General features: G+C 31.1%; 1 protein-coding gene across 6 annotated transcripts in view; it reads left to right on the forward strand.

Annotated features, from left to right (window-relative positions):
* Window positions 1–27895, forward strand: part of LOC142319510 (uncharacterized) — a 341658-nt gene that overhangs the window by 284533 nt on the left and 29230 nt on the right. For all 6 annotated transcript variants that reach the window (XR_012755208.1, XM_075356870.1, XM_075356889.1 and 3 more), the window contains 4 exons: window positions 401–508; window positions 4093–4272; window positions 15393–15485; window positions 20560–20599. Coding sequence is in view for 5 of the 6 variants with exons in the window: in XM_075356870.1 (XP_075212985.1) it covers window positions 401–508; window positions 4093–4272; window positions 15393–15485; window positions 20560–20599 (421 nt within the window). In the remaining variant the exon portion in view is untranslated. The remainder of the gene's footprint in view (window positions 1–400; window positions 509–4092; window positions 4273–15392; window positions 15486–20559; window positions 20600–27895) is intronic.

Consider the following 27895-nt stretch of genomic DNA (forward strand, 5'->3'; position numbering starts at 1 on the left):
CATTGAGCTGGTACCATGGAACAACCAAACCAAACAAACAAACACACATACACCACAAATACTCATACATTACACTCCTTTTTTGTGCAGTCGTGTAATTAAATTAAAATTAAAAACGTTTTATCAGATTGATAATATGATAGAACAGGAAAACGAGAAAATATAATCCAGCAGCTATTAATTTCATCAGTTCTATTTTTAAAAATATTTTAATTTTTTATTTATTTATTATTTTTTTTTTATTAATGAGAACATTTCTCGTTTTTATTATTATTTATTATACTGATGTATCTACATCATAATCAAAAATGTATTGTTTTTGTTTTTGATTTAATCATTATTAATACTTTTTTATACTTTATATTTTACATTTTTTAAGTTATTGATCAATCTGATATAGGTTGAAAGAGAGCGGGATAAGGAACGTCTGGAAGCTAAAAGAAAACTGGAACAAATGAAAAAGACTGTTGAAGAAGAACAAGAAGAAAATAGGAAAAAGCTAAATGAAGTAAGTTTTTATGTATTAGCTCCATATCTTAGTATTAAAATAAAAAAAAGGAAAACCACTGATTTTGAAATGCTTAAAATCACAAAGACTGTTTTTTTAACATATTGTTAACTGGAAACTACACTGTATTTAATGAATATCTTACTGAAAAATTTGATTAAAGCCATTTTATTCAATAATGTATAAATTCAATATAATTAGTATTAACATTTTTGTGCTGATTACACTTCTGTATGATGGACAGATGATGTGTGAAGTTGAGTAATTTGTTGGGTTCTTGTTTATAACTCTAGGTTCTTACTGTGACTGAGTTACATACACACATGTGCACGCACACATACACACACCCATATATTTTGTATTTTATTTAGTTTTAATATTTGAACATTTATGTATTAATAGAATGTGATTTATTTTTAAATTTTCTACTTGATATCTTCTGAAATGTGAACATTACCTAACTAGGCATTTATCTCTGGTAAAAATTTCTTCTTTTTCTTTTGCTTATACTCTGTTTTCAGATCTTTTTCTTTGTTTTTATCATTATTTCTGGATTGATTTATTCAATATAATGCTCTAGAGTTACTGTATTTATTAATAAGGTTTCTTTTTTTTAAGATTTATTTTCCAAGATCAAAAGTTAATTGTTTCAGTGCTTCATTTTTTGGGGGATTTCTTTATTTCCTTTTGAAAAGTTTTCTTTCCATGCTGTGTTGAACCAGTGCATGTAATGCATTGTTTTACAACAGTGAAGTAAATAAATTTGTTGCTTTACTTTTGTCCGTCCTCTAGAATCAGTTCAGTTTAGATATTCTCATGCTTCTGATGCATGAAAAATACCTCAGGTGTAGTAGACACTAATCAAGAATTGTTTTCTCTGAGGTAACAATGCTCATTAGACACTCTGCCCCTTTGGTAAATAGTAACCATATCACTTGTAATGCTGAACATCACCATATTTCGTGCTAATGCCAAGTTACCATGTAAACATTTTAGATGTTGCCATTGCTGTGGCATTATTCATTGGGCTAATTAAAGTAGAAACTTACTTAGAAATCCTGGACTGAGGTATTAGCTATTATTGTGAGAATGGTCATTTTTTAGGAGTGATTTTATTTCAGGTAGCCTTCAATTATGGCAGTTAATATTCACAACTTTTTTTTATTTATTATTGTATTTCTAATTCCATTTCTGGTTTTTTTTTTACTAATCTCTTCACTATTATCAGTCATTTGGACAAATATTTTTTAAATTTTAATTTAAAAAAAAATCTGTTATTATTAATAGAAAAAAATAGCAAAATAGAACAATAATTTTTTCATATTATTCTAAGTACTTGAAGTTCATTGATCATGCAAACCTGCAATCCCACTGGAAAGACACAAACAGGGGAAATATATAAATAATATGGATGTCTGGGCTAATATATTTTGTATTTTGCCTAAATTATGTGCATTTTTTAATTCTTCACAATGGGACTGCATGTATTGCATTTTGTTTTCATATATACTTTTATTTTCATTTATAATATGGATTAGTTTATTTTTGCTTGGCATAATTAATCTTAAAAATATTTTGAATATGTAAAATTGGAATTCAGCACTTTTGACTTATTGTAGTAGATTTTATATCAATATTACGTACAATTAAATTCATTTCCAATGTTCTTTCTGCAGCAATTTAATGTTGTTTTTTTTAACTATTTTTGTATTCTTTCCTAACCTTATGTAATTTTGACAAACTTGAATTGGATTTTGTTTCTTTATTTAATAAGAAATGTTTGATTTAATAAGAAGATGTATGAAATGTTACATATTATAACATTCCCTTATCATTCTTATTTATTTAGTACATCCAGTGTGAGCTTTATACAAAACAATTCAGCTTACTTTATTGCTTCTGTTTATTGCTCGCACTAATTTAAATTTCTCTTTCTGTTAATAATTATTATTCTGAGTTGTTACATTTTTTAATCTACTTTTTTCTACACATTTGTCTGTGATGGTTGGTGATGAAAATTGTTTAAAAGTATAAACTTTTGAAACCACAAATTCAACCAGATTTTATAAATACAGTTTTTAATGACATTTCAGTTGCCCCTGTGATATACTATTATCATTGTTGGCATTGGACTGTGAAAGAGGATAAACATTTTTTTAAGTACAGTCTACAGCCGAGTTGAAGTTCCATACGCATAAAAGTATCTGTCATGGATTTTTCTAAACACGTTATATCACTTTCATTTGTCTTGTAGCCATCTTCATTGATTGGTGTTGCTGTTTTCATATTGATATCAGCTGATGTTATTTTTTGCTTCCTTTATGAAGAACAAAGAAGTATTGTAATCACAAAAAATTTCAGTTTACAGATTTCAATGGCAATATCCCATTTTGACTAGTTTTTGTGTGACATATCTATCTCGCATAACTCAAAAATGTTTAGCCATAGAATGTTGAAATTTTGGACAGTTGTAACATCTAGTTGTGCACCTCTTCTTATAATTGCAATTGACTGGACCAATAATGCCTAAAAAAGTCCAAAATTTAAAAAAATTATATTTTGGAATTTTTGTTAATAAGCCCTCATTGAGAGCTTTTCAATGATATATCATAAGTGGTACTTCATTTTATTGGTTCCAGACTTATAGCCAAATAAAATTTTAATTTATGAAATATTTGGATCTTATAAGAAGGTACATCGGTTCAAATCAGACTTCATCTCTTTTTTCTTTTAATTTAAATATTTTGATTTATTAATAATTATTAACATCTGATTGTAAAAAAAATTATAATAAATAATAATTCAATAATAACAATGAAAAAAAAACAGAAGTTATTAGTGAAATAAAATTTAGTGTGCTTTTAAAAATGTATATATGTAATTTAATAGGCGTACAAGGAAGTCATGTGATGTTCACATCAGATTTTTTTTTTATAATTGAAAAGTATGTTGAAATTGAATTGTGAAATTATGTATGTTTATTTTGTAAGTCATTTTGTGTGTTTTTATATTTATTATGTAATGTTCAAAGTGTTGTCTTTTTTTAATAATGTATACCACAAAAATATATATAATTATGTAAAAAATAAATTTACAATGAATATTCATTTTTTTATTGAAGATTTATGTGGTAAATAATCTGCTTAAAAGTTATATATATAAAACTCTGATAAAAAATAAAAATTATTTTGATATTGTGTTAGATTATAAACTGCATTCCTTATAAACTAATGGTTCTGCAACATCTAGAATATTTTAGAGTGTAGGTACCTGTTAAATGTTATGAAATAAAGAATTTAATAAATCAGTTTACATAGATCGTTTAGATTAAATAGTGCTGAGTGCAGATTCACTGTATGATGCTGGTATTAACTATTGACTGATGTTTACAACAGTTGACACAACTTAAAACAAAAACTCATAAGGTAATTATTAAAATTAATTTATTCCTCTAAACTATTTAATGTTCTGGGTTACTTGAGAAAAATTGTGTTGTGATGAATCTGTAATTGGCTTTATTAGAGTTTTACTATTATTAGTAAATTAAATAAAATAAAAAAAAAATGAAGTTTTTTGATTAACAGATGCAATGTGATTTACTGGAACTTAGAGATGCTCATGCTAAACTACGTACCACAAATGAGAAATTGCGAAGAGAAAAGGAACGTTCAGAAAAGGAAAGAGATTTGATGAAGCAAGCATCTGTAACTAAGAGACGTAATGATCAGGATGATGAAAGGAAGGTTGCAGCACTTGTAAGACTGGTAAGAAATAACAACCAATTTTTTTATTTAAAACAGGAAAGTTTAGCAGTGGAATTTTAGCTAGATTGTAAACTACTCCTAATCTCCTAAGAAACTTATAGTTTCTTTGTGGGTTGATTATACCATCACTTTCATTTTCCTTGATCTCTTTTTGCCTGGATTGTCACCTGGGAATTGGGTCAGTTGTCATAATGTTATAATCTATTTTTTATCTGAAGAGTATTGCAAAAATAGCCCAGATAGTGGGTTAGGTACTATGTATGGTGGGTTAGTAGTTAATATGTATAAACAGATTCTGATACTTCTCCTTTAATTTAAATCTAAAATGTTATGTTACTAATCAAATTTATTACTATTCGTACAGATTTTGGTTTAATATATTTCTGCATGCTTATCTGTAATATTAGTTATATAACATTTATTCTAAGAAAATCAGCTTTTTTTTAAGTTAAGAAGATTCCATTATTTTACTGCTGCTTTTCATTATTTAACATGATTTAACATAAGGTTTTTTTTAAAAAAACCTTAAAACTAATATCACAACAGTCTAACTAATATCACAAAAGTTAAAAATATTTTAAATAATAAAAATATAACAGCACATATATAATATATAAAATTTAAATAAATATAAATAGATTTCAACAAAGTCTGAGAGAGGTGTAAAGGGCTTCTTCTTGGATATAGTAAAATTAAACCCTAACTAAAAAAAAAAGTTACATATACTACATAAAGTAAAAAATAAAATAAAAACAACAAAAATATAAATTATAAATTATAATAATAATTAAAAAATTACAATAAATTATAAAAATAATAATAAATAATAAAAATACAAATAATAAAAAGAAATATAATAAACAAACAAAAGTGTTACAACTGACAATATATTTCTAGGCAATGAAAATAATCAATTACTTTATCAATCATGCTAGCATCGTCACCTAAAGTACATTGTACTTTGGTAGGCACTTAAACCTGCGATGTAAGTTTGTGTAATGTGCACAGTCCTTAAGAATGTTATGAATAGTTATATAGCAGTTACATCGAGGATACATAGGAATATCATCCTGTGTAATATAATCTTATCATGACGTCTGTGAGTCAGTCCGGTATGATCTATTCGCAGATGACAAAGAAGAACTTCCTCTCTCTTCTTTGCTCTACTGGATGAAAGCCAATAGCATACCATGTTTTTACAAGTCGTAGCTTGTTATCTATTGTTGTATTTCACTCATTCTGCTATTATATTCACAGTTGCTGTTTTATAAAATTGGGAAAATTGGAGGCAAGAATACGAGTAGTACATGTTTGCTTAGTGGTGACATCAGCATGCTCATTTCCTGGGATCCCATCATAGCTTTGAATACAGCAGAAGCTGACATACGTATTGCGATGAATTAGGGAAGAGAGTGCTTCGTTTTTTTCCATGAGGGTGTCGCAGATTAATATCACCTATTGCATGCAATGCATTCAGAAAACATAATGATGTGTAAGATTTATGATTTCAGTGCTTTATTAACAGTATCAAGCTCAGTGGCAAAGACACTTTTAATAGATAGGAGTCCAAAGAGATTTGTTCACTCATCCACAAAAAAAGTGCAGGTGACTAAATTATTATATTTGTAGCCATCTTATAGGCAGTTGCATCTGGTTATAAATCAGATAGGATTTGAAAAAGTTCTTGATGAAGAATAACAGAATTTGTTTTTAATTTGTCAGTATATATAGAATTGACTCTCCAAGGCAGATAAAGGCAGATTGGGTTTCCAAGGCACATGTTAAGTGAGAAGAACAAAGAGAGTTCAATATTCAGTAAAGAAAACAGTCAAACAGTTCTAACACCAAGTCAAGCAGAAGACTGAGAAGAGTTTTCATTCCAATGAACATGGAGATTAGAAAAAAATTTAAAAGTTTGGGTTGTCCGGCCTGACTTTGATGCAGGCTACATAGGATGACATCAATTGGTTTGATCTGTTCTAAAGAGATGTTTCACCAGAATCAACAAGAAGGCTGATGGATGGACTCGGATAGGAGGCACCTGTAGTGAAATGAAGAGATGAGTTGTGCACAATATCCACCATCTTTAATACTGTAGATAAGGCCAAAGAGTACACCACACTGCCATAGTTTAATCAGGATCGAATCACAGTAGAATCAAAGCATACAAATCCTGTTTGCACCCAGTTGTGTGTCGGTTATCACCTATGGCATATCTAAAGATTTCAGACATCTCAAATAGAGTTCCAAAATACATCCCTAAAATTTCACTTTACTGGCAATCTTAATTTGTTCATCTTATAGCAAAAGAAGGGCTTGTAGACCTCTCTTAAGCATGAGAAGGATACACAAACGGTTTTCTGTGGGGATAATGAGAAGCCAGGGTTATTAGATTGCGCTTCTAACTGGGATAGAGTATTCTGAAGACGTCATTCTGCAGTGGTAGAAGATGCACATGAAATAAATATTGAGAAATTGTCAACGTAAAGTTAACATCTAACATGCTTGTGTTCACATTGAACTATACTATTTATAGCCTCAACGAACAGACTAATAATCAAGACACTGCCCTGTAATACTCCATTTTTTAATGGAAAATTATCAAATACCATATTACCTGCACATATACAGAAGGACCGACCTCTAAGGAAATTGCAAATGAAGGTCAGTATGTGTCCTCCCAGACTCACTCCTTCAGTGTGTTCAGTATATCCCTTCGTCAGGCAGTACAATATGCCTTCCTGATGTGAAAGAATATAGCCACAAGGAGGTGACAGCATAGAAAGGAGTTTAATATCTCTGCTTCTAAGGGCTACCAGTAGTCAACATCTGCCCTGTCTAAAGCCACACTGTGCCGCAGCAATGACGGAGTTCCTCTCCAGAAACCAAATAAGCCTTATGCTTACCATTCTTTTGAATAACTTGCACATTGAGTTGGTTAAAGAGATAGGACAGTAGTTGAAAGGATAAGCTTTTTGTTTCTGAGTTTTTAGGACAGGGATTACCAAAGCTTCTGCTCAATTTGCTGGGAAAACACGATTACAGAATATTCTCTTGTACGTGGATAGAAAATGTCTAAAAGTAGTCAGGAAAATGTGTCAGCATGCTATGCTGAATATTATCGCATCTTGAGGAACGTTGTGAGAATTTTTTAGCGCGTACATCAATTTTTCAAATGTGAATTTAGCAAACAGTTCACTGAATTATTTAAAGAAAGTGATTGTAAAGGTTTCAGACTGTAATTTGAGTTGCAATGTGATGATGTACAACTGACATCACAGAAAGCTTCCCCAAGAGCTATCTTAGCAGGAGGAGTAATAAAAATTCCACAGTGCTGGTCTTCTATGACTCATTGGCTAGATGTATAGCATCAAATTGATTGGAGAGTTTCTTCCATATGACAAAAGTCGGAGTTGTGCGGATTATCGTTTCAGCGTATCTCAACCATGAGCATTGTTTCACATTAACAAACGCCCTACAACATGTAGCTCTAGCTCTTCAGTTGTCGATTAGATGATGTTCTATTGTTGGCTGGCAATTAAAACGACATAGACCACAACAGCGATTTTTCAACACATTCTGACAGTCCACATTCCACCTTGTGAGTGAGACAGATGTTCGTGGGATACAGCTGTTCACAGTATCCAATATTGTATCAATAATATACAATACAGTATCGATATAATTATTGGTTTGTAATCACTTCCATAAAGGTCTATATATCGTCTACTCGAGATGAGGGAATACAGAAGGAGAGCAGAAAGATAGACCAATGTTAAACCTCGTGCCAAATGATGATGAAAGAAATTTAGGGAATTTGTCATTTAGGAGGCAAAAATCAGAGGATTGTCTCACTCTGTCATTCATATAGTCCCTCAATGAGCAAGAGCATGAGCCCCAAGATGTGATAGGCATTAAAGTCATCAACAATAAGCATCGGAGTGGAACTTGCCTTAAAATATTACAGATATCTATACATATCTAATATCTACTGTACTTAAAAAAAATCAGATTGGGGTACTGGTATAAATTACTAATATTAATCTTCAATGGAGCTGAGACTAACTGCAACTGCTAGAATCTGGGTTACCAGTGGTTTGTTAAGCAGTATCTCAACACATCCATATTCTATATCCTCCGTAATACAATCAACAAAAATCCTAGTAGCCACGAATATGAAAATCATCCTGATGGTTGAAGTCTCCTGGCTACACATTATTGATGGGTCATAATCTTTTACTGAAATCTTTATATCTTCCAGGGGGATCAAAGGCCACAAACATTCCACTGGATTAAATTTATATTCCAGATACAGATTAAATCATGTAAATAAAATTAATTGTAGATAATCTGGTTTTTCTTCTTGGGATTTTTAATTTTAATAAATTTAGATTCCCTGGGGTTGGCAGTTTCCTCAACATCCAGCATATACGGCAATAAAGGGAGAGATTTTGAAAAATGGGACACCAGAGAGGACATCCCAAAGGAAGTATTTTTTGGGCTCCCTTAAAAGGGAGCAATTTTATTAGATAACCAGCTGTATTGACCCTTGCCCATAAAGGCAAAACCTTGAGGACAGAACTTTTGAAGGGATCTTTTTGAAACTTGATCAGATAACATCACAACAAGCTTTTGTAACTCACTGCAGGATATGCCCTGCTGATTATCCAGATTTGGATGTGCTTGTCTTTATGTACAACTGCAAAAGAGATGTCTGGGTTAACCTGGTTTCAGAAGTTAAGAATCCTTTTGCATTCTCTACATGTGGCTGGAAATGAGAGCTTTTGCTCAGTACAAATTTTGAGAATTGCCTTCTCTTTTTTAAAGGTTGGGCAGTCTTGTGCATGAGCCGAATATGAATCACAGTTAGCACATTTTTCTTTCTCCTGGTAGTTAGTAGCTTGTGTCCTTTTTTAGCACATTGAATACATATCACAGTTTTCATGCAAGATATTGTAGTGTGGCCATACTTATTACACTGGAAGTATCGCTGTGGGTTGGGGATGAATGGCCGTACTCGAACTGATAGGTAACCTATGAAGCTCGGCTGATAAATTTTGCATATATATGCATAGCATGTGAATGAAAAAAGATAGTGGAATGAAAGAAAAAATTAATAAAATTACAATACCTTAGCTACAAAATGCACTATTTATTTTTCAATATAATCCCTGTTTGCAGATACACTTTTCCCAATGTGTGACAAGTTTTTGCATTCTGTCACTGAAAAATTCCGTCTTTCTAGGTGAAGGGCTGAGTGGCCACAGCTTTCTTCACCTATCGTTGGTGGTGTAATGATTATGTCTGAGACCCCTCTTAGGATGAGGGAAGAAGTGGAAGTTGCATGGAGCCAAATCTGGCAAGTATGGCGGATGCGGAATAGGCTCAAACTTCAGCTTGCAGAGAGCTTCTGTAGTGGCATTCAATGTGTGAGGTCATGCATTGTCATGTTGCAAGATTATGGGCAAGGTGGTCTTTCGAACACAACATACTCATAATCTGAGGTGTCTTAACATCTCAATATACTGTTCAGAGTTCACAGTCGTCCCATGATCCAGATATGCAGTCACATAAATGTGTTCGGCATGCCAAAACACTGTCAAAAGGAGTTTCTTCATCGAGCCTTGATTTTTGAATTTTTTGGGTTTTGGTAATTCGTAATGTCTGTATTCCATGCTTTACCTTTTTTCTTCCGGGTTGTAATGATGTACCCAACTCTTATATCTGGTCACAATATTAAAAAAGAAGTTGTTTCCTTCAACACAATAGCGCTCTAAAAATTCTTCACGTCATTTGACATGATGCTGGTTGTGTTTGTTCGTCAGTTTGCACGGTATCCATCATGCACAGACTTAACGGTAACCTAATTGCTCTGTAATGTGGCCTATTATTCTTTAGATATGCCTTACTGAATAGCGATGCATTGCTGGGTGATTTGCTGGTCACTTTGAAGCAGCAAATCGTCCACCTTCTTTTGATGTTTCTCATCAGTTACAGAAACTGGTTGTCCACTGCAGGGTGCATCCTCAGTTGTCACTTCACCAGCTTCACATTCGTGAAATTTCAATGCCCACCTATTCACAGTACTCCCATCAACTATAAACCGCTTTTAAATGATAAAAGTATTCATAGGATTCACATTTTCTGCTGTTAAAAATTCTATCACTGCACATTGTTTTTAACTGTGTTGATATATTGACCGTACTTGACTCCATTTTAACCACTACTGAAAACAAACCGTTAAGTTTAACGGTTTGAAATCAGTTGATCAGTTGAAATCAATGTGTTGAAATCAGTTGATTTCAACACATTATTGCAGGTTTGTAGAGGGGGATTTTAGCTATTATGTGCTGCCATGCCAAACTCGATAGTACCTTTTGTCGCTGTGTAGCAGGTTAGTGTGTAAAATGTATCGGCCAATCCTGGTACTTTTATTTTCTCTGATATATGGGAAGGTTAAACATTAATAAAAGGAAAGTATAGATTCCTCCATCCCGCTCTGACATTTCATTATTTGTTTTCACATTTGTTAACACCTTGTGGATGAAGCACACTGGCAGTTTTGGTAATGTCAATCTCCAGAAGATACCAGCAAAAAATTACTTCTCTGCTGCTATTAAGAGATTTATGACATACCACACATATTAATGAGACATAAAAGGGATCACCTCTGCTCATCACTGAACGCCTTGATCAGTATTGATTGATTCATCTCTTAATTGCTGATGTTCTTCAAAGAACCAATTGAACCTGTTACTACTTTATTGATCAGGAAAACAAGACCTTATGAAGGGAGCCAATATCCTGATTATTTTGAAGAACTATAATCTGATATTTTTATATTATAGATGTGATGCTTCACAATTTAAAATAGTATCTTTTATGAAACTGTTTGGAACAATTGTAAAGTCAAGAAAATTTGGATAATATAGTTAAAATCATTAGAAACAATGCATATGTTTAAATATAAGATAAAAGTAACATTTTCCTGCATCCCTTTTTTTTCTTACACAAAACAGGTTTCTCACATTTATATTTCTTTCAAGGTATCCTTTACGAGACAGTATTTGTTGTCCTGGCAGATTTTAATTAAGAGTATAACTAAAAAGAGTAAAATAAATATTTTGTATAATATCATAATTGCATTTTAAAATAAACTCTAGCAGCATAAAAATCTGCTTTGTTAAACAATCTGGAGATGAAATTGTTCTCTATTTGAATCTGTGAGGGAAGCAGCAAGAGAAGTTGCCATAGACAGCTGCTAGAAGGGGTCAACAAGATCTACAAAGAAGTTGTACAAGTAGGCGCATGGAATGAAAGAACACTTCCATAAAAAAGAAAATTAGAAAATTTTAAAAGAGATATGAAAATAAACAGAAAGAATAAATGAAGTGGGATGGGAAGGAAAAGGTGAGATTTACAGGAATGCTGCTTCAATGATTGCTCAGGGAATAATAAAAGGAGAAAATCGTGTAGGAAATAATACAAACAAAAAGTAACAATAAAATGTGATTAAATATCTTAATGGAGTATGATTACTAGAGTTGTGTAAATGTTATAATGTTATTTATAATATTGGCAGATAACTTAAAGCATGATTTAGTCTCCAAAAAGTAGTGTAATAGAATGTGAAGATTATGAAAGTTTTATTTCACATTCAGCAAATATTTTTTTCCAAACTTTGAACAGGATATTGAGTAAAACAATATCTTTTGAGTGTTGCAATAGAAAATATGGGTTCAGTAGTAGTCCAAGGAATGCGACTGGGCTAAGAATTATTGGTGAGTGTGAGAGGTATGTAGAATCAAGTAAAAGAAGAAATATGTGTTTTATAGATATGGTAAAGCCTTCAATTGCATCAAAAGGGATAAAGTAGTGAAAATATTTCAAAGGCAAAGAGTAAATAGAAAAGAATGGTAATTAAGGAATTGTATCTGAATCGTAGAACTATGAAAATGAAAAATACACAAACTTAGTTGTTTGATCTCTAACCTTATTTGTATATATTTTATGTACATTATTTATTTGTATATCATTAAAATGAATGTTCTAGAAAAAAGAAAAATGAATTGTAAAATGATAGCTGACGACATGATGAGACAAAGAATATTCACGCTATGATTTCAAAATCAAAAGAATTTCTGGCAGAATATGACTGAAAAATATAAAGTAATGAAAATAGGAAACAATAATTTAATATTTATTCTTCAATAACCTAATGAATGTCTATAGATAAAAATAAAGAATTGAATAAGTAAAACAATACAGATATTTAGGTCAATGTCAACAGAAGATTGCAAAACTGAAAACAAAATAAAAATAGATATTCTTATTTTTATTTTGTTAAGGAAGCCTTTAACAAAGAGAAACTGCAACTAGTTTTAAGATGAAGTTACAGTTGAAGATTTGTCAAATGCTATGTTTAATGTATGTATGTAAACATGGACACTAAAAAAAGAAATTACAAAAGGTTGGTGGCTGAAATGTGGAAAAATTCCAGAAGATTTTAAGGATAGAAAAAACTGAGAAATGAAGTATTGTGAATAGAAGTTTAATCAAACCAATTCAAATTAGAAAGCTAAGTGACTGATATATATCACGAGAAATATTGATTGAAATGGTAACAGAAGATTCAGGGAAGATGCAAAAAAAGAGAGGCTGGAAAGGAATAAAATTTATGAATGATTTAAAGGAAATGGGAACTATTAGAAACTCAGAATTTTAGCTAGGATTAGAGGAAAAAGGAAACATAGCAGGGCATTAGCAGCTTAAAATGGAAAGGGGCAGCTTCCTGAATTTAACTTCTTTCATGATGAAATGGTAGTCCATGAAGTGGGCTGCTACTCAATAATATGCAATAACAAAAGGAAGAATAAAATATTTATTTAAAAATCTAATTTTGTTACAATAGTTTGCGAGGATTAGATGCAAATTGTCTAACTATAGCTTCAACTAATTGCTCTTTGTTAGTGAAAACCAATTTTTGGTGAATGCTTAACATAGCTAACCCATTTAACCTGTTTTCACCCAAGGTCGCTTCTTAGCCATATTTTAATATGACAAAGGGAACTAAATGAACACTCAGTTGTACTTGTGCAGAGCTGTGAAAGCAATAACAGCCGAACCTTTCTAATAGTCCTTTAATTTGTTTCTTTAATTGATAATATATACAAAAAATGAAATTCAAAAATTAATAATGCTACAACTCTTATACTTATAAAGGATACACAAAAAATTGGCAACTTATATTTAAAATATTTATACACTGATAATGTTGTTGAAAATATGACCAATATATATGATAAAAGTAAATTTAAACCAGCATACAAGACAAACAATCATATAATAAAATATTTAAAAAATAACAATAACACTGACTTATATAATTCATTTGGAATTTATAAAATAGAATGTAATGATTGTGACCAAATATATATAGGTAAAACTAATAGGTCTTTTAAAACTAGATTTTTGAACACATTAGAAATTATAAAAATGGTAAATTGGTTATATCTAATGTTGCTGACCACCTTATTAATAACAAACATACAGATATGAACATACTGATATTCAGACAAATTTGGAAATAGTGGAAATCAAGAAATTTAATTTAAATAATAATAGTAAAAGTTTGGAAATTTTGGAGAGATTCTATATATGTAAATACAAAAGAATTTCTAACTTCATCAACTTTCCGACAGAATATGAAGAAGACACTCTTATAAAAGCAGCAACAGATGGTAGCATGTTTTTAGATAAAAATAGATATAATTGTAATGCATATAATAATTTAATTCAAATCCACTCAGTAATGTAACATTGGCTTGCCAGGTTACATAGTATAAATTTATTTATATTTATTTTATTTTGTTTTTAAATGTAATTTTAATTTATTTTTTTTTATTTTGACATCATATTTGTATATATGTAGTTATTTTATTTAATTGACTTCATATGTTTTAATAATTTTAATATTTTAATTTTTAAAAAAAATTAAGTTTGATATGTAATTTTAAATAAATATATCTTATATAGAACTGATGATGTTAGAATGTTGGATCCTGTGAAAGTGCTTTTTGAAAATTAAAAAAAAAAAAAAAGGTGTAATTTCATCATTTACTTGGTAATTCTGTACTTGGATTGTTCAATTTTTTGTTTTTGATTATAAAAATACAATATATTGGTACAGAAGAATATGGGTCTTATAAGTATTGACTTTAGAAAAATCAATATATATATATGTATGTATATTTAATTGTTTTTCATAATTACAGTTTCTCCAAACTATTAATGAAGAAATTCAAAAATAAAAAAAGTATAATCAAAGTTTACTGAGTAAATATAATAATATTACTTTTGTAATTATACTCTGTAATTTAATGCAAGATTCAATAACATGAATTAATTTAGAATATTTTTTTTACAAAATACTAATTATTAACTTTTATGATAAAAAAAAACTTTTTAATAAACAATATTCTACATGAAACAATAATCAAAGTCTACACTGTAAATTCATTCATTTTGTAACTTAATTTCATAGTAAACAGTCGTAATTAATATAAGTTAATGGCAGTTGTAAGGAATTAATATGATGAATCTGAAAAAATTGATGTGAATGAAAACAAAACTGGCTCTTAGAAACAAAATATACAACCATAAAAAAATAATATTTTTAATTAACGCATAATAATAATTTATCTTTTGAAAATATGGTGTTTAATTGTTAAATAAAGAAACATCAAATGAAAATAAAAGCAGTAACATTAAGACATTAGTTTTCTTTTTTACAATATGGCATGAGAAAACTCATCTATCTGCTAAAAAAAAAATAAATAAAGTTTATATTTATTCTTGTTTGCTATTATATATATTTTTTAAATTTATATTTCTGTTGCTTATTTAATGAAACATCTCATGTAGCTAACGTTGTCCAGTTAATATCTCAAGAATTGAGACTTCTTGTTAAAATTTATTGTTAGTAAAACAAAAGGTTAATGTTATTTTGACGGTAGAGTAGTGTACATTAGATATTAATACAATTGGAAACTTGTTAAATAATCTTTTTATGAATAGTAATTATGTACATAATTAATACTGATTAATTTTCTAATTCTCAGGTAGATGAATTGATGACAGATGCTCCAGAATTATTCCCATCAAAGACAGCACCTACATCTTTAACTGTTCCAACTCCTCCTGTGAGAAGAAAGGTAGCATATTAAAAAATAGATTTTCAGTAATTTTTATGAGTTTTACTCGCTGATTACTAGTTTTGAAAATCATTAATTCAACTGTTCAGCAATGATTTTGTTACACAATCAATATTTGTTGAATCAAATATGTATGAGGACAAGTCAAAAAGTAAAGTGAAATTCAAAAAATCAGTATGTACTTCCATAAATGATACATGCATTATTTTTCAACATAATCCCCTCCTACTTGTATGCACGTAGTCCATCTTTTAATGAGCTTTTGAATTCCTACCTGGAAGAAAGTTTTCGGTCTAGTATGCAGAAAATTCTTCACCGCTTCTATGGACTTTTCATCAGATCGATAATGATTCCCTCGCAACCTTTCTTTTAATGGGCCAAAAAGATGATAATTGCTTGGAGGCAAGCTCGACTGTATGGAGGGTGGTCCAGCAGCTCAAAACCGAGATCTTGAAGGCAAAGGACTGTTTTTTTGGCTGTATGGGGTCAAGTGTTATCCTGAAGAAAAATCACGCCATTAGAAAGTTTACCACGTCTTTTGGTTTTGATTTTTTGCTTCAGTAAATACAGTAGCTCACAGTAGTTATCACTTTTTACTGATTGACTTTTAGGTATGAAGTAAACCAAAAGTGAACCTTCCATATCCCAGAATATCATTATCATCATCTTTCCTGCAGATATCTGAATTTTGAAATTTTTTGCTGTGGGAAATGAAGGATATTTCCACACTAAACTTTGTCACTTACTCTCTGGTTCAAAGTGATGGACCCATGTTTCATTAATGGTTATTATTCACTTAAGAAATGAGTCTCCTTCATCTTCATAGTATTTTAAAAGCTTCTGTGAAATTTTCAAACGATTCTGTTTGTGGATGCTGGTCAATTGACATGGAATCCAGTAAGTACAGACTTTTCGAAAGTTAAAAGAATCATAGATGATGGAGAATGCTGAGCCATGACTTATATTCAACTAACTTGCAATGTCATCAACTGTAATTCATCGATTATCAAGAATCATTTGTTTAACTGCTTCAATATTTTCATTAGTCTTTGAAGTGGAACTACAAAGTTCCACTGTTCATCACTGAGAGAAATCCTACCATTTTTAAAGCAATTAATCCATTCGTAGATCTTGTTTTCACTCAAACAACTGTCTTCATATTGCTGCTGCATTTGACGAATAATCTCTGCTGGTTTCACCCCTTCTAAACTGAAAACTCTTCACTGCTTTCTTGGTGCAATCAGACAAAGGAGCATCATTTTAAACAGTCTTTTAAACACAATCACAAATAGCTAGCTAACAATGAAACAATACGTTCAATGAACAGCTGATAGAGATTATGAGTTATAGCAGAACAATCATTGCTGCCATATTTGTGATTGGGACAGAAATCTAAATTTCCCTGATTCCAAATATGGTCAGAATTTCCCTATGGTTTTTTTGTAACTCCTGCTTTTCTAATTGCCCTTCCGTTTTCTAGCAAGTACATGTGCATGAACAGATGCAGTATAATAATTATTTATTTTATTTACTGCACCTATTAAGTTGCTAAATAAACTAAAATTTATTTGAATTGATAAATAGCCATAAAAAATAAGTATTCATTTTATTTACACAGTAATTAAAACAATTAAAAATGATGCACAAATGTTGTCATATTTTTTTCAAATGTAATTCTGTTGCCCATAAATCACATGGTATTAGTCACACATTGCGCAGCATTCATGAATTTTGTTTTGATGACTCAGTGCTATATATAAAACTGTAACAATAAACAATGTATCATGCTGGCTAAGAAAGATCTCAACTACATCAGTCAGGTTTGAGCTTTCAACTTGTATCATTTAGTGGTGCAGCTACTTTTCCTACCAATGTGTAATTTTATTTTAAGTTTTGTAATACATGTTTGCGAGTGTATTGCAGTGAACCTTTTAATAAAAGTGCCACGCAGGTGCTGTAACCATCCAGGCAGTTTTTGCTATGTTTGTGATAACATTAGAGGATAAATACAACTCCATTGATAAAAATATCATATATGAATTATATTTTGGATGTAAAGCAGGTGATTAGGACAAGTCCTGGGCCCCTCTTATTTGCTGTAGTTCATGTGTAATGCTGTTAAGTGATTGGTTGAATGGATCTCGTCAGATGGCATTTACAATTCCAATAGTTTGGAGAGAACTGAAGGATCACTTCATGGAGTGTTATTTTTGTATAACAAAAATATCCATGCTGTTAAATATCCTGATATTCTCATTGATATAAGACGAGTGCCTGTCAGTCCACAGTTTACATTTCCAGTACCACCAAAAACATGAGAATTAGATGCAGATTAAACTGCTGATCTTGAAGGTTGTGCGGATTTATCAGATAACAAAGGAAAGACCCCGACTCTTTAGAAAACACTAATATTGAAGTACACTTAATTAATCAGTCAGAATTATATGATCTTGTTTGTGATCTAAATTTATCTAAGAATCTAGCAGAAATTTTTGTATCACGCTTAAAGAATGGAATCTTTTACAACACAATATTTTAAACTAAGTGCTTTCTGTAACAGGTAGTGTGAAATTGAATGTTTCTTCTTCCAGTACGAAGACTTAGTTTAATATAATAATGTGGAATCATTACTGTAAGCTGTGGGACATATGCACCATCCTGATGAATGGCATCTTTTTATAATGAATGGCTACTTTGACTCCTCAAAGCATAGTTTGAAAGCAGCTCTTCTTCATGTTGGAAATAATATCCCATCAGTCCCTTTAGTTTATGAAACTCAGTAGAAGGAGTCATGTGAAAATATGACTCAACTGCATGGCAAGAGTGATACTTATAGCAGCACATACATATACTGCGTGCCAGCTCACATCTGAGTTGCTACTGTGTTTGTCCACCGATATTAAATTAGGCATATATGTGGTAACAATATATATAAAGCATATACATATTAAAAGTGAATTACCACTACCCTTTGGCAGCAGGATCAATTAACCTCATAAATATAACTTCCACTTTTGCAGGTGAATGCACTTTATTCCCAGTAGACAATTGTCAGTTTATCCCTTCATAACTATTACAATTCTTACCAAAAAATCAAAAATAAGATCTGTTTTAAAATCTGTATTAAAAAAAAAATTGTTTTACGTGTAACATGAAAAATGTAATCAATTGGATGTTGATGATAAACATCTGGATGTACAAATAGATCAATCTGTACTGTGTATTTCATGCAAATATCAATATCTTTCTTATTTTGACTTCTTTACATTTCTTGTTTTTATTCATCAGGAAATTACAAGTAAAATGTGTTTTACTATTTGAAATCTACATTCTTGGACAAAAATGTACGAGTAAAAGAAAAAAAAAATTATTAAAAAAAGTTATTACAGCACCTGCAAGTAGTAATTAAATTCATTAATTTAAGAAACAAACTAAATTTAAGTTAACACAAGTCTGTCGCTACTGTACGCCTGGTTGAGCGTATTGATGATTTAGACTGCAACAAACAAAGGTTTACAATAAGTGAACTTTCAGCAGAAATCCCAGAAATTTCAAATTCTTCTCTGTATGCAATTGTGACTAAAGACCTAGGATATTGGAAACTGTGTGCACATTGTGTCCCAAAAATGTTCAGTGACACTCACAAAATGCAGCAAATGGCGCCAGCCTTAATGTTTCTCACGCATTACAACAATGAGGGAGAAGAGTTTTTAAAGTCTATCATTACTGGCGATGAGATTTGGATCCGTATGACAATCCAGAAACCAAAGAACAGTCTAAGCAGTGGATGCACTTATCTTCTCCAAACAAGCCAAAAAAATTAAAATGGACCCTGAGCAACAGGAAAAGAATGGCTACAGTTTTTTGAGACCATTTTGAGACAGTTTTTTGAGGTGTCTTGTTTATGGAATTTATGATCCAGAGGTCAACAATAACAAAGGAAGTTAATTGTGAATCTTTATTTCGCTTCTGCATAGCGATCCAGAACAAAGAGAAATGCTCTCATCGGGTGTGGTTTTGATCCACAACAATGCACAACCGCACTGTGCCAACATGATACAAGACCTTCTCAAACAATTCAAGTGGAAAGTTTTTGACCATCCACCGTATAGTCAAAACCTAGCTCCTAGTAATTTTCACCTCTTTCGAGAATTGAAGGCATGGTTGGGTGGACAACACTTTGCCACCAACAAAGAACTTTAGAAGCCTGTGAAGACGTGCCTTACTTCACTGGTGGCAAATTTCTTTGAAAAGGGCATCAGAAAGCTGATGTCATGATACAACAAATGCCTCAATCATTTTGGCGATTATGTAGAAAAATAAGTTAGATATTGCTCAACTTTTACTAATAAAATCATTCTGTTATATCAATGTGTCTTTTTTTTATAGCCCATCGGAGGTTGAAAAAAAACAGCCCTTGTACTAATTAGGAAAAATTTTAATACTGAAAATTTCTGAATTAATTAAATAAAATTTCCTAAAATGCTTTTGAAATAGATTTTTTGTGCAGTTGATTTGATCTTTATTAAGATACAAATATGACTTAAGTCAATATTTTGCAAACTTAAATTTTTAAACAATTTTGTCAACTAATTAATATAGATACTGTTGAAAAATATGTCCAAGATGTAGAATTTGATTTTTATGCATTATTATTAATCATGCATAAAAAACATAATAATATTTAATATTTAAAAGTTACGCTTAATCCATCTTGTATATTCCAGAAATGTTAAATATGTATAAATGTAATATAATATAGAAGTATATTTGTCAATTTATATTGACGCAAAAAACTATGAAACTTGAATTCTAAATTAATGAAGTATCTATAGACTTTGTTTGTGAAATTATTAATTACATTTTAAAATATGTTAAATACTGTACCAGTATTTTTATTTATGTCTCGTCAGACTCTTGAGATGCCAAATATTAATTTTATCATTATATTTTATATTTTATTTAAATGAAGTAAATTTAGAAAATTTAAATAAAAACTGTGGGCAGATACAACTTGGTTATATTTTTTTAAATTATTGAATGTTTGATATATCTTTTTTCTATTTTGTTTCAGGGTCCAAAATCTAGAGAATCTTCTCCAGCTATTGAAAGAGGTGTGTATTTATTACATGCAGTCTTAGTTTTATCTGCGTTCTTCTGTAGCAGATAAACAGTACTTTTTTTTTGTCTTCAGTTATTTCATGCAGCTGTCCAAGATTCCCTATCTAGTGCCAGTCGCTTCATTTTGGTATACCCCTTACATCCTACATCCCTAACAATTTGTTCTACATATTCCAAACGTTGTCTGACTGCACGATTTTTCCCCTCTACCCTTCAAATAACAAAGCGATTATTCCAGGATGCCTTAATATGTGGCCTGTAAGTCTGTCTCTTTTAACTATATTTTTCCAAATGCTTCTTTCTTCATTAGTTTGCCACAACATCTCTTCATTTGTTACTTTATCCACCCATCTGATTCTTAACATTCTCCTATAGCACCGTATTTCAAAAGCTTCTAATCTTTTCTTCTCAGGTACTCAGATCGTCCAAGTTTCACTTCCATATAAAGCTATGCTCTAAACATATACTTTCAAAAATTGTTCTTGATGTTTAAATTAATTTTTAATGTAAGCAAATTATATTTCTAACTGAATACTCATTTTGCCTGTGTTATTTGACATTTTATGTCGCTCCTGCTTCATCCATCTTTAGTAATTCTACTTCCCAAATAACAGAATTCTTCTACTTCCATAATGTTTTCTCTTCCCATTTTTATATTAAGTGATCCATCTACATTATTTCTACTACATTTTATTACGTTCATTTTGTTCTTGCTTATTTTCATGCAGTAGTTCTTGCGTACGACTTCATCCATGCCGTTCATTGTTTCTTCTAAATCTTTTTTACTCTCAGCTAGAATTACTATATCATCAGCAAATCGTAGCATCTTTACCTTTTCACCTTGTACTGTTACTCCAGATCTAAATTCTTCTTTAACATCATTAACTGCTAGTTCTATGTAAAGATTAAAAAGTAACGGGGATAAGGAACATCCTTGTCAGACTCCTTGTTTTATTACAGCTTCTTTCTTATGTTCTTCAATTATTACTGTTGCAGTTTGGTTCCTGTAAATGTTGGCAATTGTTCTTCTATCTCTGTATTTGAACCCTAATTTTTTTTAAATGCTGAAGATTTTATTTCAGTCTGTTTTTGAAAGCCTTTTGTAGGTCTATAAATGCCAAGTATGTTGGTTTGATTTTCTTTACTCATCCTTCTACTATTAATCTGAGTACTAAAATTGCTTCCCTTGTCCCTATACTTTTCCTGAAACCAAATTAGTTTTCTCCTAACACTTCTTCCGCTCTCCTCACAATTCTTCTGTACAGAATTCTAGTTTTTGATGCATGAGTAGTTAAGCTAATTGTTCTGTATTCTTCACATTATCTGATCCTGCTTTCTTTGGTATCATGACAATAACACTCTTTTTGAAATGTGATGGGACTTCCCCTTTTTTGTAAATATTACATACCAGTTTGTGTATAAACTATTTATTGCTTCCTCACCTGCACCGCACATTAATTCTGTAGGCATCCTGTCTATCCCAGGAGCCTTTCTGCCATTCAAATATTTTAATGCTCTATTAAATACAGATCTCATTATTGCATCTCCCTTTTTATCCTCTTCGACTTCCTCTTCTTCCTCTATAACAGCAGTTTCTATTCATTTCCTCCTTATAACTCTTCAATATATTCCACCCACTTACCCAACTTTTTCTTTCATATTATAAATCTGTGTACCATCTTTATTTAACACATTATTAGATTTTAATTTATGTACCACAAAATTTTCCTTAACTTTCCTGTATGCTCCATCTATTTTACCAGTGATCACTTCTCATTCCACCTCCAAACACTTTTCTTTAATCCACTCTTCTTTTGCACTTCCTGTTTGTAGTATTTCTTAAATGTCAATAGTTCCTTTTACCTTCATTACTAACATTCTTATACTTTCTACATTCATTTATCAGCTACAATATATCCTCTGATATCCAAGGTTTCTACCAGTTCCCTTTGTTCTGCCTAAGTTCGCTTCTGCTGATTTAACAATTTCGTTTTTTACCATTCTCTCATTCTTCTTCTATATTTTCTACCATATCATTTTTATTCAGACCTCTTGCGATGTCCTCCTCAAAAATCTTCTTTATCCCTCTTCCTCAAGTTTCTCTAAATTCAACCGATTCATCTGCTGACACCTGGTTTTCAGGTTTTTAAACCCCAATCTACATTTTATTAACACTAAATTGTGATCACTATCAATGTCTACTGTAGGATATGCTTTGCACTCGAGAAGTTGATTTCTATATCTTTGTTTAACCATGATATAATCTATCTGATACCTTGCAGTACCACCAGGCTTTTTCTATATGTGTATTCTTCTATTATGATTTTTAAACTGGGTGTTGGCAATTACTAAATTAAACATTGTGCAAAACTCAACGTGTCGGTCCCCTCTTTCATTCGTTCTGCCTAGCCCATATTCACCCACAATACTTCCTTCCTTGTATTTTCCAATGCTTGCATTCCAATCTCCAGCTATTATTAAATTTTCATCCCCTTTTATGTGTTTAACTGCTTCATCAATTTCTTCGTATACACATTATCTCATCATCATCATCATCATCATGGGTAACTTGTAGGCTTGTAGATGTTAAAAATTGTTTTTGGCTTAGTTTTAGATTTGATTCTTATTACAATGATTCTATCGCTGTGCATTTTTTAAATCCTTTACTCTCTTCCCTATCTTCTTGTTCATTATGAAACCTACTCCTGCCTGCCCTTTATTTGAAGTTGAGTTCAATTACTATTACATTTACATTTAACTTATCCATTTCCCTCTTTAAGTTTTCTAGCCTACCAATCTTTTTCAGACTTTTAACATTCCACGCTCCGACTCATAGAATGTTATTTTGTAATTTTCTGGTGACCCCTTCCTTAGTAGTCCTCACCCAGAGATCCGAATGGGGGACTAGTTTACCTCCGGAATATTTTACCAAGGAAGGTGCCTCCATCTTTGTTACATGAAAATGCAGAGCTACATTCTCTTGGAAAAAAGACAGCCGTAGTTTTCCATTGTTTTCAGCTGCACATCAGTCAGAGATTGCATGATGTTGATATGGCCATTTAAGTCCTGACCTGCACCCTTAACAACTACTGAAAGAGCTGTTGTCCTCTTTCAGGAATCATTCCTTAGTCTGGCTCTTAATAGATACCTCTTCGATATGATTGCACATTCGGTCCAGCTACTCTGTATCACTGAGTACTCAAGCCCCTCACCATCGGCAACATCTATGATTTATAGAGGTAGAAAAAACATTACTACAACAAAAATATTTATTATTTGGAAATTTTGCAAATGATAACAAAATACATTCAATAAGAAACAGAAGAAGTGGAAGTATATTTTAAGTCAGAAGATTTAAAATTGTGTGCCGCAAATGTCATTTTTCTACACGATTTTATTTTTAGCATGAGTTTTGTCATTATTTTTTTTTATTGGTGATTAATTGACCATTTAAGCTTGAAGCTTGTGCATGGAAATATGGTATGGAATTGTTTTAAATATGAAAAATGCTATGCCTGATTGGGATTAAAATCCAGAAACTTCTGGAATACTACCACTCTATCATGTAGGTTGTGAGGATGAAAATTTATGAAAAAAAATGAAGCTCATTACTGTAAATATTTTTGTGAAAGAATTAAATATACTTAATCATTTCTGAACAGTTACTCTACTTATGTCAAGAACTTGGTCACTATACATAAAACCCACAATGAGTTCAACTTTAAAATAAATAGAAAACCCAGCAAAATTGACAATTGCCTATATCTAATCATCTCACATAATACAAAAGTGCAGCTCTTTCTTTTACGTGTATTTAATGTAACTCATTATTTATATCCATATAAATTTTATTAAAAATCTCAACATAATAAAATACTGAACATCCAGCTACTCATCCAAACTTTCAAACAGTGTTTTACATAAAGCTGAAAGAAAAGATAGAAACACACTAGTTATAAATATTGCAAGATATTTACAAGATGCTCCATTTGATATTACAAAATACTGCATTTGCTTTATGACTAACATGTGAATTTTATGAACAAGCAAAGTGGTTTGCAGAATACTGTAAAAGAAGTACCATGAACAACAGTGTCATCTACTGAAGATGAACTGCATTATAGTTATAAAAAAAGGCACTATTCTTACAAATATATTTATAAAATGAGTTTTTTTGTTTTTTTTTTATGAAATCACATTTCAGTGTGTTGATCCACAGACTGTATTTTCACTTGGACTAATTGGTAGATATGTTTTGATGATCTTAATAGGCATTAAAAGCACTGTTTTTTTGTAAAATGCAATATTTGTAGAAAAGAAAAAAGTATTAACAGAACATTATTCTGTTATTAAAGTCTTACCTAACATATCTATTATAAATATGAAAAAAATTGAAAGAACTGAATACTTATCACTTTGATTGTTATCATTTTCTTTTTGCTTTCGTAGATGTAAATTTATTACTGCTGAGCAGCATAGCTATAAAGGGAAAGTATAATAATTTCTCAACCATTGGATATCAAACATTTTGCAAATGTCAAGTTTCAGAACCCCCTAAGTACAAAAAAAAAACACAAAAGGTTAACAGAAATTTTCAGATGTATATCAGGTGATGTTTAGTTATGGAAACAGCTTTATACTGCATATCTTGAGAGGTATTTGGAGGCAGAAAGAAGTGGAGTTCTACATAGTTAAAAAAAAATTTCATTGTGATGGGTTTTTAATCTTTGTCTGCTATCTTGGATACACCATATTGAATTAAATTTAATTTATTTAAATAGGCAGATGAACATATGACACATGATTTTGATTTAAAATTTTACAGGAAACACAATGGTGAAACCCATTTTTCTGTTAATGCCTTCATTATTTTTAGAGTTTTAAAGCATTCAAAGTCGCAGTGGTGGAAAAATCATGTTAACAGTAAAACAAGGTAAAATGCGCTGCTTGAACAATTTTATTGCATTTTACATTCATAATGCATTCAATAACGAACTTTAAACAGTGCTATCATATTGATAATAATAAACGATAACTAATAATTAACAACACAGTAATAAATTAATCAGCTATCTCAACTGATATTATTTACTTTAAATATAACATATTACATATTTATTTTTAAATTTAAGATAAATGTTTTCGATCATAAATTATTAATTAAATAGATTTTGAAAGTATACCATTCTACAATAACTGTTCAAGATGCTTCCCCTCTACAGCTTGGTAGTGTGCAAAGTTCCAGTAATATCCATTTACAATTTGTTGTATCGTGTCTGGTGGCAGAGAAGCAGATTTGTCAATTATTCTTCTTTTCAATTCGTCAATGTCTGCAGGTTTTGTTTTGTAAACATCATGTTTCAGGTACCTTAAAAAAAGTAATCCAGAGGAGACAGGCCTGGGGACCTGGCAGGCCATTCTATGGCTCTTCTATGATCTATCCAGCAATTTGGAAATTGTTCATTTAAAATTTGCCATGATGATAATAATGAGGTGATGCCCCATCTTGCTGAAACCATACATTATTATTTAATTTTTGCCCAACATTTTCCAGATGTTGACTTTCTGAGGGTGCTGTGTATGAGCTACCAACATCCATCTGGGATTATTATCGCTCCAATATTGACAGTTTTGCTTATTCACAAGGCAATTTAACACAAAAGTCATTTCATCAGTAAATATTATTGAATTAGAAAAATTTGCATCTATGTCTAATTTTTGCATTATAATATAACAATACCTAACTCGGCAGTCAAAATCATCTTCTGAAATTTCTTGCACCAGATGTAGCTAACAAGGGTGAAATTTATTTGTCTTAAGAATTTTTTGAACTGATAAATAACTGATGTCATATTGGACAACAGTTTTCTGAATCCATAAATGAGGGTCTTCAACAAAAGTTTGCAATACATCTAATGCTTTTGCCTCAGTTGTGACAGTTTTTGGTCTACCGGTGCGAGAATGATTCTTTACAGTACCAGTTTCTTCAAATCTCTGTACTGTCTTGATCACAGTCAATTTACTTATCTTTTCTTTGTTTGAAAATCTATTATATAAATCGCACCTCTTGCAAAGGCCGAACTTTGTCACCATACCTTTGCATCATCAACAGAGTTATTCTTAAGTTTTACTTAAAGAAAGCATTGTTATTTGAAGATTTATATTGAATAAAACTAAATAAGGAATTTGAACTGCTAGGCCTACAACTTAATTTTTACTACGAGGGTTTTTTTTTCAAGGTTCGATCGGTCGCGAAATAAAAACCCGCGCAAAAGTCAGATGAACCTTTGTGCATATGTGTTGCTCAGCGTCTCTAGTATGGCCTTCAATCATGCCACGTCACTTCGTTTAGTTCTGAACATGTAGCTAGCACATAAACATGTCTACAACAATAACATCTCCCACCAAGTGTGAACTGCGTGCGGTAATTCAATTTCTTCAGGCTGAGGGTGTAATGCAGCTGAAGTTCATCGACGAATAAGTAATGTGTACGGTAAAACTTCAATGAGTGACAGCAAAGTGTGACAATGGTGCAGGAACTTAAAAGCAGGACGTAAAAATCGTCAGTTCACAATTTCTTTATTGAGTGATTAGTTTCCTGAAATTTCAAGGTCAGCTTTCTACACCATTGTGAGTGAGAGTCTTCAGTACCGCAAACTGTGTGCAAGATGGGTTCCCAAGATGCTTGGGAACACAGGCTGCTCCGTTCTATGACAAGGGTATTGGAAAGTTGGTACCACATTATGACAAATGTCTGAATTGGAGTGGCGACTATGTAGAGAAATAGCATATCTATGTAAGCACTTGTTACAAATAAAAAATTTTTTATTTTCACTGTGGTTTTAATTTCGTGACCAATCGTACCTTGAAAAAAAAATAACTCTCGTAGCATTATCAAATTTTATCATAACATGTAAAAAGGTAAAATGAGGAGTTAATAACCTTGTTTCAACATAATACAAACTACATTGTAAATTAACAGCTTATTTACTCAACTGAATTTGTAATATATTTTTTAAGTAAGTATTTCCTGCTGATTTATTTCATTTACGTTAAGTAACAAATATCAGTTGATAATAATAGTGGAAGTTAAGTTTTATTTAGAATATATTATCAGTTGATATAGCCGTTTAATTTGTTATTTTGTTGTTAATTATTAGTTATTGTTTATTGCTATCAATATTATAGCACTGTTTAAAGTTGGTTATTATATGCATTATAAATGTAAAATTCAATAAAATTGTTCATGCAGTTCATTTTAGCTCGTTTTATTGCTAACACAATTTTCC

Source organism: Lycorma delicatula, chromosome 1, assembly GCF_047948215.1.
Source record: "Lycorma delicatula isolate Av1 chromosome 1, ASM4794821v1, whole genome shotgun sequence".
Lineage (NCBI taxonomy): Eukaryota > Metazoa > Arthropoda > Insecta > Hemiptera > Fulgoridae > Lycorma > Lycorma delicatula.